Here is a 13,464-nt window from a genome sequence, read left to right on the forward strand (position 1 = left end):
ACAGTTATAAAAGTGCAAGTTAGTTTATACATACCCAAGAGTTTAGCTCTAAAATGCCATAAACTCAGTTATTCTCTAGGCTGTACAGCTGCTTCGAGGTAGACCTGGCAGAGTTCCTGGAAATGCTCCGAATTGCACTACAGGCAGGCACTGTCTATGCTAAGACACTTATTTCTAGTCATTTCCTTCCTTTTGTCCAGAGTAAAAAACCACTTGCAACAGATGGGCCCCTAACAACATCCCATTCTTATTCATCACTTGGTGATTTTTGATTCATTTTATTCTCAAAAACATCTGAATCCAGGCACCCACCAAAGAAAGCTGGTCCGGAATTTTGTTTTTGCTCTGCAGTACAATCAGCTGGCTCCTTGAGGACCACTGGTTACATCATTCCAAAGAGGGCATGAGCCACCCACTCTAGCACAAAGATTGCTCACTGGTGCTCAGGCTATACTATCTATCAGATGACATATGTAGAACTTTGGTCATTCATGTTCACCTTGAATTTTCTGGCTCTTTTGTCCCAGTATATAAGCAATCAGCCAAGCTCCCTAGTTCGTAAAAAATAGGTATCAGATTGATTCCTGGATACTTCTCCATGAAGCCTTCCCTGATTAGCCCTAAAAGGTCATAAAAAGGTATGTGATAGGATAATAGATATAGAGCTGAAAGGGGCCTGAGAGTCCAGGCAATCCTAACCTCCTTAAGGAGAACCTGGAGCCCAGGTTAAATGACTTGCCCAAGGTCACACAGGTAGTACATGATAGTGACAGGAATCAAATGCAGCTCCTCTGACTCCAGATGTAGTCCTCTTTCCTCTTTACAGAGCGGTATACTCCATGGTGATCTTTTACTTTGTATCTCCCCAACATGTAAATGTGACTCATGAGTATATGTTTACCTGCTACTTCATAGCAAACTCCATTGGCTAACTCAATTATAAGCATTTCCAAGGACTAGACAGACCTCCTTTGTGGGCTCCCTCTCCCGCAAGTGACAAGTAACGAGAAACTTAAAATTAGATCTCAAGCTAGAAGCTAGAAGGCTCTTAAAAGTCATCTAGTTCAACCCTTTCCTTTTCAGATAAAGGGACTGAGGTCCAGAGAGGTTAAGACTTGACCAAGGTCATAAAACGCACACCAAAGGTAGAATTTGAACTCGGTCCTGTCTCTAAAACTAATTCACTTTACCACACTATCTCCTTAATAAATGATCACCAAGCATAAGTGTTCTTGGCATGAAAACTCTTCCTGCAGTTTTTCTCATTTGTCTTTTGTAAGATGCTAGCCAAAAGCCAATTACAGTCAGGGACTGTGGGTTGGTTTTTTTTTTTTTCTTCAGTCCTTTTGGCTTGATATATCATGGGTACCATAAATAGATAAGGAACTTACCTTTCTTATTCTGATTGCCCCACAGAGCAAAACTAGAGGTAATGGGTAGAAGTTACAGAGGTAAATTTAGCCTGAATATAAAGAAAAATGTCCTAATGAAACTGGCCAAAGTAGAAGGAGCTATACAACCATCCAAGAGAATTCTAAAAGACTCATGATGGAAAATATTATTCACATTCTGAGAAAGAACTGACAGGATGAAGATCCAGGCAAATCTGGAAATCTCATACAGATTTTTTTTTTAAAGTTCAGGAACTTCTATTTAAAGAGGAGAGACCTATGGAAAGGGCTTTGATATGGACTGCTTTGGCCAACCTGAGAAATCTCCTATGTGTCTGGTCTGGTTTCAGGTTTGTTCGATCTATTTCTCCTTGGATTCTGACCTGTGTGTCCAACACAATCTGTTCATTTTATCCTAACTCCTGGTTAATGTTTCTTTTGAGCAACACTAGATTGTAAACTCCTTGAGGGTCTGTAACTTACTCATCTTTTGTATCTCAGCACCCTGAACAATGTAATAAATAAGTTAGTAAACTTAAAAAAAATCATTGGGGCTAATGAGTGTAGTGGTAATTAGGATGGGGCTTGTTGCTGTTCTTCTCTTAAGCGTCTTTAATGCTTCTGTCCTTTGTTTGAATGGGGCAGGTAAAGTGAGATCTTGTCTTGGAATGTTTCTCAGCACTAAGACAATTGGGAGTCATTGACTGGAAACACTGTATATGGTGGTACTGGGGATTAACTAACTTTCCCACACCCTAAATGGGACTTTTCACTGTTCTTTGTTTGAGTGCTTCTCAGCACTGAGGTAATCAAGTGCCCCAGGGCTCTGAGATGTTTATATTAGATCCAAGGCTGATGTTTGACTTTCAGGGCTCACTCATAGAAGGAGTGTTGAGACTCTGGGCAAGCTGTTGTAACTGCCCCCTGGCTTTGCTAACCCAAACCCATTGGTTCTTCTCTGGTAACTATTGTGATTTGGTCAGACAGATAAGAGACCTGTCTGTTGATTCGTGTTTATTTGCTCTGGTTATATAATGTATGTTTGTAATTTGTTTCTATTTGCTCTGAAGTTCAGGGTGCTGGCTTTTCCCCCTGAGCTAAATGAATGATATATGTATGTGTGATTAAAGTGAGATTGTTAATCCCTTACAGTTGCTTTCCTTAGTAAAGCAGATCAAAGAAGCTATGCTAGTAGCTCTTCTTGCTAGTCTTGTTGGGTCTTACACCTCAGCAGCATCTACAAGCCAAATAATTGTTGTTACAATGAGTTCCATATATTAAGGCCAAGTATACTTACAAATAACATCTCTGTGGATTGAAGCATCTTCCAAATAAGATTTTAACGGAGACAGTCCAACTATACTTGTCCCAAAAGGAAATATAGTGTTTTGGGCAGAAAAAAAGCCCGAAGATTGAGATGTAAGGGGATTGTGTTTGGGTCTCAGTTCTGTTACTTGTTGAAGTTTAAGAAAACATTTAGCCATCTACTTAAGATAGAGCCTTCTTCTGGCTAATGGTAGCACTCATTCGTAATTCATGCTGCCAGGGAAGATGAGGCTAGTGGATCTCTTGACCTTGGGAGTTCTGAGGTGCAGAGGCTGAAATAATCAGGTATCTGCTCTGTCTGGCATCAACATGGTGAACCATCAGGTGGCATAAGGACAAGCAAACCATTCTAGGTCAAAAAGGGAGCAGGTCAAAGTTGCCATGCCAATCAGTGGGATCAGGCTGTGAGGATCCCCTGTTATTCTAGTCTGGGTGAGATAGGGAGACCCAGTCTTCTAAAAAAATGCTATTTTTAATATTTCCTATTATGGATTTCCATTAAAGTTTTCCTAAAGTGCATTTATATTCCATGGAATGCTATATTAATTTTTAAGCTGAATACGATTGAACTTTTTATTGTTGTTAATGGAATAATGTCTTTATTGGGGAATATGGTCAAATCAAAGAAACAAAATTTCCTTAAGCCATACTCTGAAACGACTCTTCACATTTTTCATACTTTACCAAAAATTCTGGTGTGATGGAGATACAACATACATGATCTGAAGCTTCTATTTCACATCTCTGGGGCTCTGTTTCTTCTGTGAAATGAAAAAGCTGGAGTAGGAGATTTCTGAGGTTCCTTCCAAATCTAAAATTCGATAAACTAGAGTCATGAAGGGATGCAACAGCATACACACACACACATACACAAGTGTGTGTGTGTGTGTGTGTGTGTATGTACACGCATACATACAAAATCTTCATGGTAACAGGATCATAGATTAAAGCTGGAATGACCTTCCGAGATCTTTTTTTTTCCTTTGCAGGGAGGAGGAAAGGGCAATTGAGGTTAAGTGACTTGCCCAAGGTCACACAACTAGTAAGCGTGTCAAATGTCTGAGGCTCGATTTGAACTCAGGTCCTTCTGACTCCAGGGCTGGTGTTCTATTCACTGTGCCACCTAGCTGTTCTTAACCTTCGGAGATCTTACTTTTGTCATTGAGTCATTTCAATCATGTTTGACTCTGCATGGCCCCATTTGGAACATTCTTGTGAAAGATACTGGACTGGTTTGCCATTTCCTTCTCCAGGTCATTCTGCAGTTGAGTAACTGAGGTAAAGAAGGTTAAGTGACTTGCTCAGGGTCATACAGCTAGTGTCTGAGTGTCTGAGGTCATATTAGAACTCAGGCCTTCCTGACTCCAGGCTTGGCACTCTATCCACTGCACCACCTAGCTGCCCATCTTTTAGTCTGGTTCCATGGACCCCTGGATTTTCTTAAAACCTTTTTGGAATATCTCTGAGTCAAAACTATTTTCATAATAATACCAAGGGGTTATTTGCCTAGTAAAAGGCTACTTCCTTTTCCAACTGCATATTGGTGTGATGCTAGATTTTCTTCACATCCTTCAGTCAAAACACATCCTAACTGTTTGAATGCAGAAACAAGTATGAGAATCCAAATAAAAATTTTCTATTAAGCTAGAAATTAAAGAAATTTGCAGCAATATCCAAAACAATGTCTCTTCTCAATAACTATTTTATTTTGGAAAATATAATTTTTTCATAAAAATATATTAAGTTAGCATGTAATAGGTTTATTTCCAATACTTTAAATGAATGGATAAATATTTTTAAATTTGTCAGTTTTAATTTCTGATATGGAAATATTGACAGCTATAACCACGGATGTGCTGGAGTGGGCTCAAACTGATTTGAGAGAACCAACTGTTAAATTTTCAGTGTGACATTTATCCCTTGAAAATCACCAAATACTACAAATCAGGATTTGATTTATGCTTTGTGGATTGTCTGGACTTAAGAAAGTGATGGAGAAAATGTTAATGGTAGATATTAAACTTAAAAGTGTGTCCTGAGTGTGTGTGTGTATATATATATATATATATATATATATATATGCATTAAAGACTCAGTTCTTATAAACGTTTACTACCATACCACTGGCAATAACCCACTGTCACACTGATCACGGCAGCACACCTGAGAACTGTTGCTATGAACAAAAGCTTTTTAGGGTCATCAATAATTTTTAAGAGTGCAAAAGTGTCCTGAAAGTAAAAAGTTTGAAAACTGCTGATCTATTCCAACTCCTGAGCATCAAGTATTAAAGAAAGTAGGTCTCACCTCTCACTCCCTCATTGAAAAGGAATGCCTGAAATGGTGAGAAATCTAGATGTGAAAATAGAGAGATTATAACAGACAGAAAAGTCTAAATGCGAAAGCCAGAGGCATGCCTTATCCAGGTCCCTACCAACTGCAAACACAATCTAACTGTGAAAATTAAATTTAAAATATGGAGAATGGGAAGGCTGCCCCTTGTAAATGGTAGCTTTCCATGATTTATGCCAGTCCCATCTTTGTTACTAGGGAAAAAATAGCTTAAGAATCCCTGAAACAGGGTGGGGCAGGACTTAATTCTAGATATTATAGTGTAACAGGAAGAACGTTGAACTGATAGTCAAAAGACCAGGGTTCTAATTTTGACCACACCTAATTAATTGTATGACTTCAAGCAAGTCACTCTCTTAGGGTCAATATTCTCATTTGTTCCCTATCTGTACAACAAGGGGGTTGGACTAATAAGTTCTAAAGTCTCTTCCACCATTCTAAGATCTCTATGAATCTATGAGTACAGAATATAAGGATGAGCGATTGGCCTATAAGGCTTCGGTAGAATGTTTTGTTGCTGGAAAGGCATGGGTTATAGAATTTTTCTTTAGAAATTATGTTCATGCTTAACACTTTAAGGTTTATAAAAGCCTTTCCTCATCTTTGAGGACTTTAGTAAAATGGGAAAGGAGGGACAGTAGGATGTCATAGTTGGTTCCCGTCTCTCCCTTACCCCTTCTCTTAACAATTTTGTAGCCCATCCTCCTGCTCCAGGATTCTCTGAGGCTAAAGACAAAGTCTATTTTCCCTGCATCCTCTACTGTGCCCTATGCCACTAACCTGGGTTCATTCAACCCTGTCCAATATTAATCATGCTATCACTCACAGCCTCAAGGAACACAGTTTGGTTTGTTTTGTGCTGTTTTTTCTGCCTCCAGCTTCCAAGGACCTAGAAGATCCAAATGAGGTAGCAGGTACCCAAGGATACCTCAAGCAAGGAGCTGAAGAACTAAAGAGGACAGATCATAAAACCTCTGTCTCAAGCCTAGATTGTGGAGGGCGGAGCGGGGGGGAGGTGGGGAGAGGGTTGGGGGTGAGAGGGAGATGTCAAGAGCAATGAGACCTCAGGTATTAGGGAACAAGATTCAGAACCTTTATGTTTATGTCAGTATGGATCACAGTGATGAATGAATTAATGAATGAATGAATAAAAGCATTTATTAAGTGCTTACTACATGTCAAGCGCTGTGCTGGTAATGAGTCCCATCAGCACAAACTGGACATTTGCTGGTCACAGACACCAAAGAAACAACAAAACAAAAAATATCGACAGTGTAGAAGTCATACTTATTACAGCCACGTATGTGAACAGTTTACTAGTAGCTAATTACCATGAAGCACAGCAATGATTATGAACATCATTGAACGCACAAGAGATTCACTTGGTTGTAAGTTTTATTTGAGGAGAACTCGGTAAACAGTCACTTGGCTTCATAGTTTGTTGCTCACACAAGACAATAGTCACACTCAACTTAAACAGTTAACTCTTTAAGCACCATAACCACTAGATAAGATGTTATTATTTTTTTTTCCTAGCTGTTCCCTGTCTCCCCAGGTAACTTTATCATGTACTCCAGACAGCTTACCCTAGATGTTTTCCAGCTTTCTTGCACCTACTCATTGGTACCACCATCCTGATTTGTGGCATTTTCACCTGAATGCTTCCCAAATTCCCTATACCTCTAAATCTTGAGGGAAAACAATTTGGTGAGGGTAGTAAAAAAAAAAAAAAATACAAAGTTCTCCCTCGTGTCTTGAAATGCTGTTATTATCCTGAGAGCTCTCCAATGAAAATAAATTCGTGCTAAATGGTATTGCAATACTATGGTAGCCCATCAGCACATAAAGAACTGAAAACACTCGGGGGAGAAAAATGTAGTATCTAAAACTAAAGTATCAGGGGCGGCTTCTGTTTCCTGTAAGGTCCCTAAACTTCACAGGTCTTTCCTCTAAAAAAAAAAAGAGCAAATATTATTTTCTTTTGGGGGTGGTTCTGATGATCACACTTGGCATATAACTGGAAACTCATAGAGTCAACAAACATTTATTAAGCACATACTATATGCAAGGAACTTTGGCAATGAAGGACATTGTGTTGTGCACAATTTTTTGAAAAAAATTGTTAAGGAATAGAAGTGACAACAAATTACTGGTTCCTAATATTATAAATAATTTTGAAAGCTTTCGAAGTCATTAAACTATATTTTGTTATGGAAGTTCAAAGCAAGATAGGTACTTGGGAAAATAGATGTTATAATTAGTTCATTGCTCTTTTGAGTTTAATTACCTAGTTTAAAAAAAACCCACAGTTGGTAAGTGGTTTCAATAAAATTCATGTGACATGAAGAAAAAACAAATCTAACACATGGTCAAACTCCAATAAGCTATTTAGTATTTTTTTTTTTAGCAGTTTGTGTTAGTGACGAAGTGGGAGGAGGGGAATTACCAAGTGTGGAAATGAGCTACATGCGAAAGCTAAATGTTTTTACTTCGTTTTTGTTTTTAAATAAAATAGTCTTTAAATATGGAGTTCTGTGAAAAACTCAGTTTGGTATCCAAAATTGTGGTACAGTTTCTAGGAAAAATCCTGAGTCCTTGCATCATTAAATAAAAGAACTGAAAGAAAAGGAGATGTAAAAAACAAACCAAAAAACCATCCACTTTAGGCGAAGTTATCAAAAATGGTTCCTGTGTAGGATGTGCTTTAGTAAAACACCTAATGGCCCAAGTTTCTAGTGAAAGACCACATCCAGGAGAAGAAAACCAATCTGTACAAAATGCCAGCATGGAACAGGAAAGCATAGGACTGGCCTCACAACCCCCAACCTAGTCAACGGTCTTCTGTTGGGACGAATCACGGTGATCCATGCTGAAGTTTTAAAAGATCTTGCACTCATTAATGGAGAAGAGCTTCCTCCTATTCCTCCTCCTAGCATGATTAACTGCAGTCCTGACAGCACACTCGAATACCTGTTGCACCCCTCGGTTGCTGAGAGCTGAACACTCCAGGTAGCCCTTGGCCTTCACCTCCTGGGCCAGCCGTTTCCCATCCACTGAGTTTATACAGGAAGCCCTGTGGGGTCCCATTTCCCTCTGGTCAGTCTGTGTGGCCACCACCAACACTGGGGTACAGGGCAAATTGCTCCGTATCTCAGCAATCCATTTGTTTCTCAGGCTCAAGAAGGAGTTATGGTTGGCCACAGAATAGCACATGAGCACCACATCTGCTTGCTGGTAGGACAGGGGGCGTATGCTTTTGAAGGCATCGTTACCGGCTGTGTCCCAAAGGCCCAGACTGATCTGGATGCCATCCATGAAGACATCTACCCCTGCATTCTCATACACCGTGGGCTTGTACATTTCAGGGAATGTCTCCGATGTGAAGCGCACCAGGAGCGCTGTTTTCCCCACAGCTGCATCTCCCACCAACACACACTTGATGGAATTAAGCATCTTGCTGAGCCTGGTTTCCAGGTACAGTATCAATCCTGGAGCAACATCCGCCTCAGGGGACTGTAGGAACACTCGCCATTCAGTTGCAGGGTGGATAGAAAGGCAAGGTGGGGTGTCTCTTCTCACAATCTCACCACTTTGTGGAATTCCACATCCCTTTTTAAAGTTAAGTACAGTCCATTTAATACGCAATGGCTCCTAGTCTCTTTCCTAGAATAGAAACAGAAGAGAAATTTTTACAATGTTTAATTTTTCTGATCTATTTTGTCAAGACCCTGACAGTATCGACTTTGAGTCCGCTGAATGAATGAACGCACGTTTCAGAGAGTGGGTTTTGGACCGAATCTGTAATATTATTGGTAGAGGAGAGTTCCAACAAGGAAACTCCCTTAACGTAACAGTTAGTCTTAGAGAGATGTCTAGGGACACTGAGAAGCAGTGGAAATGATGTACCAAGAGTCACCAGACCAGCGTGTTTGAGGGGCAAGTCTTGATCCCTAGTCTTCCTGCCTCTGAGTGACCAGAACTCTAGCCCCTGCACTGTAGAGCCTTTTTATAGAACATGGAGGATGGCAGTGGGAACAAGACAGACCACAGTGGTTTGGCCACCTCAGCTCTATGTCTGAGTCACTGCTCGACCTCAGCTACACTGTAGTAGTGCCATCGTCCCAGATCACACTTGAGCTGTCATTTCACCCCTGTCCCACCCACTGGTGGAAGCGCTGATCAGTTTTCCCAGTAGTCCGCTCACACATGACCTATGAAGAAGCACAGGGTGTATTATTTGATCTTTGAAACAGACCAGTGATCAAAGGCCAAGTCACGACTCAGATAACAACCGAAAAAGTTCTGATAGAAACCCAGTGTGTGAGGCAGCTTTTTCAGATCAGTCAGTCTGCTTTAACTCCAAGAAGTGGGGGTGGGTTGAGAGGTGGTTGGGGGAGGGAAAGGGACTGCAAAATCTCTCATTCTCAGATCAATTTTGGCAACGTGTAGGAAATGCAAGGCAAAGAAATACAATGAACATTGGCTTGGCTATTCCCTTTCATTAACCAGTTAGCCTCCTCCTTCTCAGAAAAGAGAATCCTGAGAAACTAAGGAATTGCATACAATTGCTTTTCTGATAAATTGATTTTTCTAGGATTAAACAAACCTTCACCCCAAGTTGGGTGGGTGAGATTCTGATGGCTTAAGAACAAAGCCAACTCAACCCTAGTCCTTCGTGAACTAGTCAAGAGATAGAGCTTTCTGTCCCCTGGAGAAAGTTATTGAAGGTTTTTGATCCAAGAGTCAAAGAGGAAAAAAAGATCCCAAGGGACTAGTGACATAGAAGGTGTTGAACTTTGGTGTCTGATTAATAAAGCCAGTATGGCACGAGAAGGCTTCGATTAAGAAATCAGCAAACATTTATTAAGTATGTACTACGTGTCAGGTACTGCCAAGCACCACAGATACAAAATACATAGATCTTGACTTCAAGGTGCTTCATCCTAATGAGGACATAATATGTATGCTGCATGTACACAGGCCTGTCTCGGAGATATTGCAAGTTTGATTCCAGACTACCCAATAAAGTGAGTATTGCAATAAAGCAAGTCAGACAATTTTTTTTTTGCTTCCCAGTACATATAAAATTTATGTTTATACTAACTGCACTCGATTAAGTGTACAATAGTATTACATCTTTGAAAAAATGTACATACCTTAATTTTAAAATGCCTTATTGCTAAACAACACTAACCGTCATCTGAGCCTTCAGCTATTCCTAATCTTTTTGCTGATGAAGGTCTCACCTCATGTTGATGGCTGCTGACTGGTCAGGGTGCTAGCTGCTGAAGGTTAGGATGGCTGTGACAATTTCTTAAAATGAGACAACAATGAAGTTTGCCCCATCAATGGATTGGTCCCTTTGCTTGAACACTTAGAGGCCATTGTAGGGTTATCGATTGACCTAATTTAAATATTTAAATATTGTTGTGTCTCAGGGAACAGGGAGGTCTGAGGAGAGGGAGAGAGACGGGGGGAGCGGCCAGTTGGTGGAGCAATCAGAACACGCACAACATTTATCAATTAAGAACGCCATCTTATAAGAGCATGGTTCATGGCCCCTCAAAACAATTATGATAGTAACATCAAAGATCACTGATCACAATTCACCATAACAGTTATAATAATAATGAAAAAGTTTGAAATATTAAGAGAATGACCAAAATATGTGTGTGTGTGTGTGTGTGTGTGTGTGAGAGAGAGAGAGAGAGAGAGAGATGATGTGAGCATGTTGCCGAAAAAATGGCGCCAATTGACTCACTTTAAACAGGGTTGCCACAAGTCTTCAGTTTGTAAAAAATTATCTGCAATTATCTGCAAAGCACAATGAAATGAGGTATGGCTGTATCACGTAAGTGTGTGCATAATACATACAACACAAATACAAAGTAAAGTGGGTTATTTTTGAGGGGGGACGACATTCTCTAGCATTCTGTAAGAGCCGCGTGTCCCTGAGAAGCGATGTGTGAATTCAGTTCAATAAACATTAAAGTACCTGTCATGTGCTAAGGCTGTGCTACGTGCTGGTGATCACAGAAATAAAAAAGGACACAATATATGTTGTCAGAGAATTTACATTCCAATACAGGGGATACGGCATGCACGTGAACAAAATGTGTTTATTGGGTGATACGAGATTCCTAGCATAAATTTTAAAATATGCTTAAAACATTAAAATATAATAATTACTCCTATGAATGGTAACATTCACTGCAAGGACCTTTCTACCTTGGTAAATGTGCATTTAATTCTTTCACATAGTCCCAGCTAAAAAGTTCACCTGAACAATAAATTCACAGGATTTATTTATTTATGGGATACTGCCACCCTTCTAGTCACCCGTGTTCACAATATCAATTTTATTCTCAACTCCTAATGCTCCCTCCCCCATTCATGTTGTAAGGCACAAAGGAGGATAAAGGATATAGAACATTTTGCAAACCATAAAACACAATAAAAATAGCAGTTATTATTATGATTGTTGTATTAGCTTATAATCACCAGGTCTCCCGTCTGGTGATGACTTCATTCTCTGAGACTATTGCACTATTCTATAAGCATTTTTTTGTACAATTATCCCTTCTGCATCATGACTTTCCTTGTCGCAGTTTCAATATATTGTGGGTTGGCATAAGAAATAAAATGGGAATTTTGGGAGAGTTTTGTGGAAGTTGCAGATGACGTGAGAAGGCCAGTAGACAACACAGAAAAAGTTTAAGAACTAAGAAATGCATAAAATATATGGATAGTATTGTAGAATATCAAAGCAAATTTCACAATAAAGTGCTGTAAACACCCCATAAAAAAAAAAAAAGAAAAATTCAGACTTCTTTTCTGGTATGAAGGGAGGGCCAACAAATTTTAAGTGGATTTCCAGATCAAGGGGGCACCAGCCCCCTCCCCCCCTCCCCATGTAGAAGGGATAACTATAGAGCAATACGGGTATACGCTGGCAGATAGTTAACAACCCATTGGGGGTGGGGTGGGGGGAAGGACACGTATGCATACACTATTAAATCTCATTTGTATTATCAAAATTTTCTCAAGTCTAAACAATCAATAAAACAATAGATGGAGCCCTGATTTGTAGATTTCTGATTTCTGAAAGAAGCTGGTTAGAGCTGTCTCTAGCATACCTCTGCCCTCACCCCACATATCCAATCACTTGCCAGATCTTGTCATTTGCACCTTCACAACACGGTTCCTTTCCCTCAACTTACAGAACCGCTTCACTGGGGTCCAGGTCCTTAATCTCCTCTTGTCTGGACTATTTCAATCACCTCCTAATTATTCTCTCTGACACATATCTCTCCTAACTCCAATTCATTCTCCACACAGCTGCGAAGTGATTTTTACAAAAGAATGGGGTCACTGCCTTACTCAAACTCCAATACTTTATGTGTTTAGGATCAAAAACAAAGGCCCATGTATACTTAGGTGGCAGTGTGACATAGCCTTTAAAGTACTGGACTTGCAGTCTGGGAGAACTGGGTTCAAATTCTGCCTTTGACACTAGCTGATACCACCAGGCCAAAGCACTTCACCACTCTGAGATTCATTTTCCTCAATTATAAAATGAGGGGATTGGCCTAGATGTCATCTAGACATGCATAAAACCTATGCTTTTATGATCCTATGGACTCGTTGTCAGCCCTGACAGAATGGCGACTCCTTGAAGGCAGGGCTGCTTTAAGTAGGCAATTAATGAATGTCGGTTGACTAAGTGATTGATTGATGGTCTTTGTTTATTCACTGGAAGGCTTCAAAGGGTCTGTGATCTTATCCATGTGGATATTCCCTCCAACAAGGAAGATCACAGCTCATCCCAATCTCAGACAATGCAATTCATGTCCTCCTCCGGTAAATCGGAGGAAGAGATGTAAGCCTTTCCTTCAGTGTCTTAACATTACACAAGTACTAATGCAGCATGCAGCCTATCCATGTGTTATTATTCCCTCCATATTACCTTTTAAGATACCTCCTTTTAGCCATAAAGCTCTTTAATTTTGCCTTCTATCTATTGACTTCCTACGATAATTATTTTTTTACGACCAAGACGCATCTTTCTGTTGTTGCTTGAATAATCCATTAAGGGGGACAGAAAGTGAACCAGAGACAATTCCAGTGGTTTCTTTAGGAATTCAATGAAGCTCCCAATCTGAAAGAGGCCTACGGAGAGGCTTCTTCAGACACAGCCTTACGCATGCTTTATGTTGGGTTCATTAAACAAACATTTGGAGTAGAATATTGAGAAATAATGGTGTTTTAAAATATTCTCTGAAGGACTTTTCATTCCAGTCCTCAGAATTCAGATAACACTGATGTAGATTAGTGAAGTAGCCATTAGTGGCTGCTTCAGCAAACATATTGGTGTTATTTCAGCTTTCAAGAGGTC

The 13,464-nt window shown here is 39.9% G+C and overlaps 1 protein-coding gene across 1 annotated transcript; it reads right to left on the reverse strand.

The window, feature by feature from the left end:
- Positions 1–6,262: 6,262 nt before the first annotated feature.
- On the reverse strand, positions 6,263–8,625 carry RHOH (ras homolog family member H). Its single transcript, XM_036762499.1, has one exon. The coding sequence runs from the start codon at positions 8,520–8,522 to the stop codon at positions 7,947–7,949; it is 576 nt and encodes a 191-aa protein (XP_036618394.1). The 5' UTR covers positions 8,523–8,625; the 3' UTR covers positions 6,263–7,946.
- Between the last annotated feature and the right edge of the window lie 4,839 nt (positions 8,626–13,464).

The sequence above is a fragment of the Trichosurus vulpecula genome, chromosome 6 (assembly GCF_011100635.1).
Source record: "Trichosurus vulpecula isolate mTriVul1 chromosome 6, mTriVul1.pri, whole genome shotgun sequence".
Lineage (NCBI taxonomy): Eukaryota > Metazoa > Chordata > Mammalia > Diprotodontia > Phalangeridae > Trichosurus > Trichosurus vulpecula.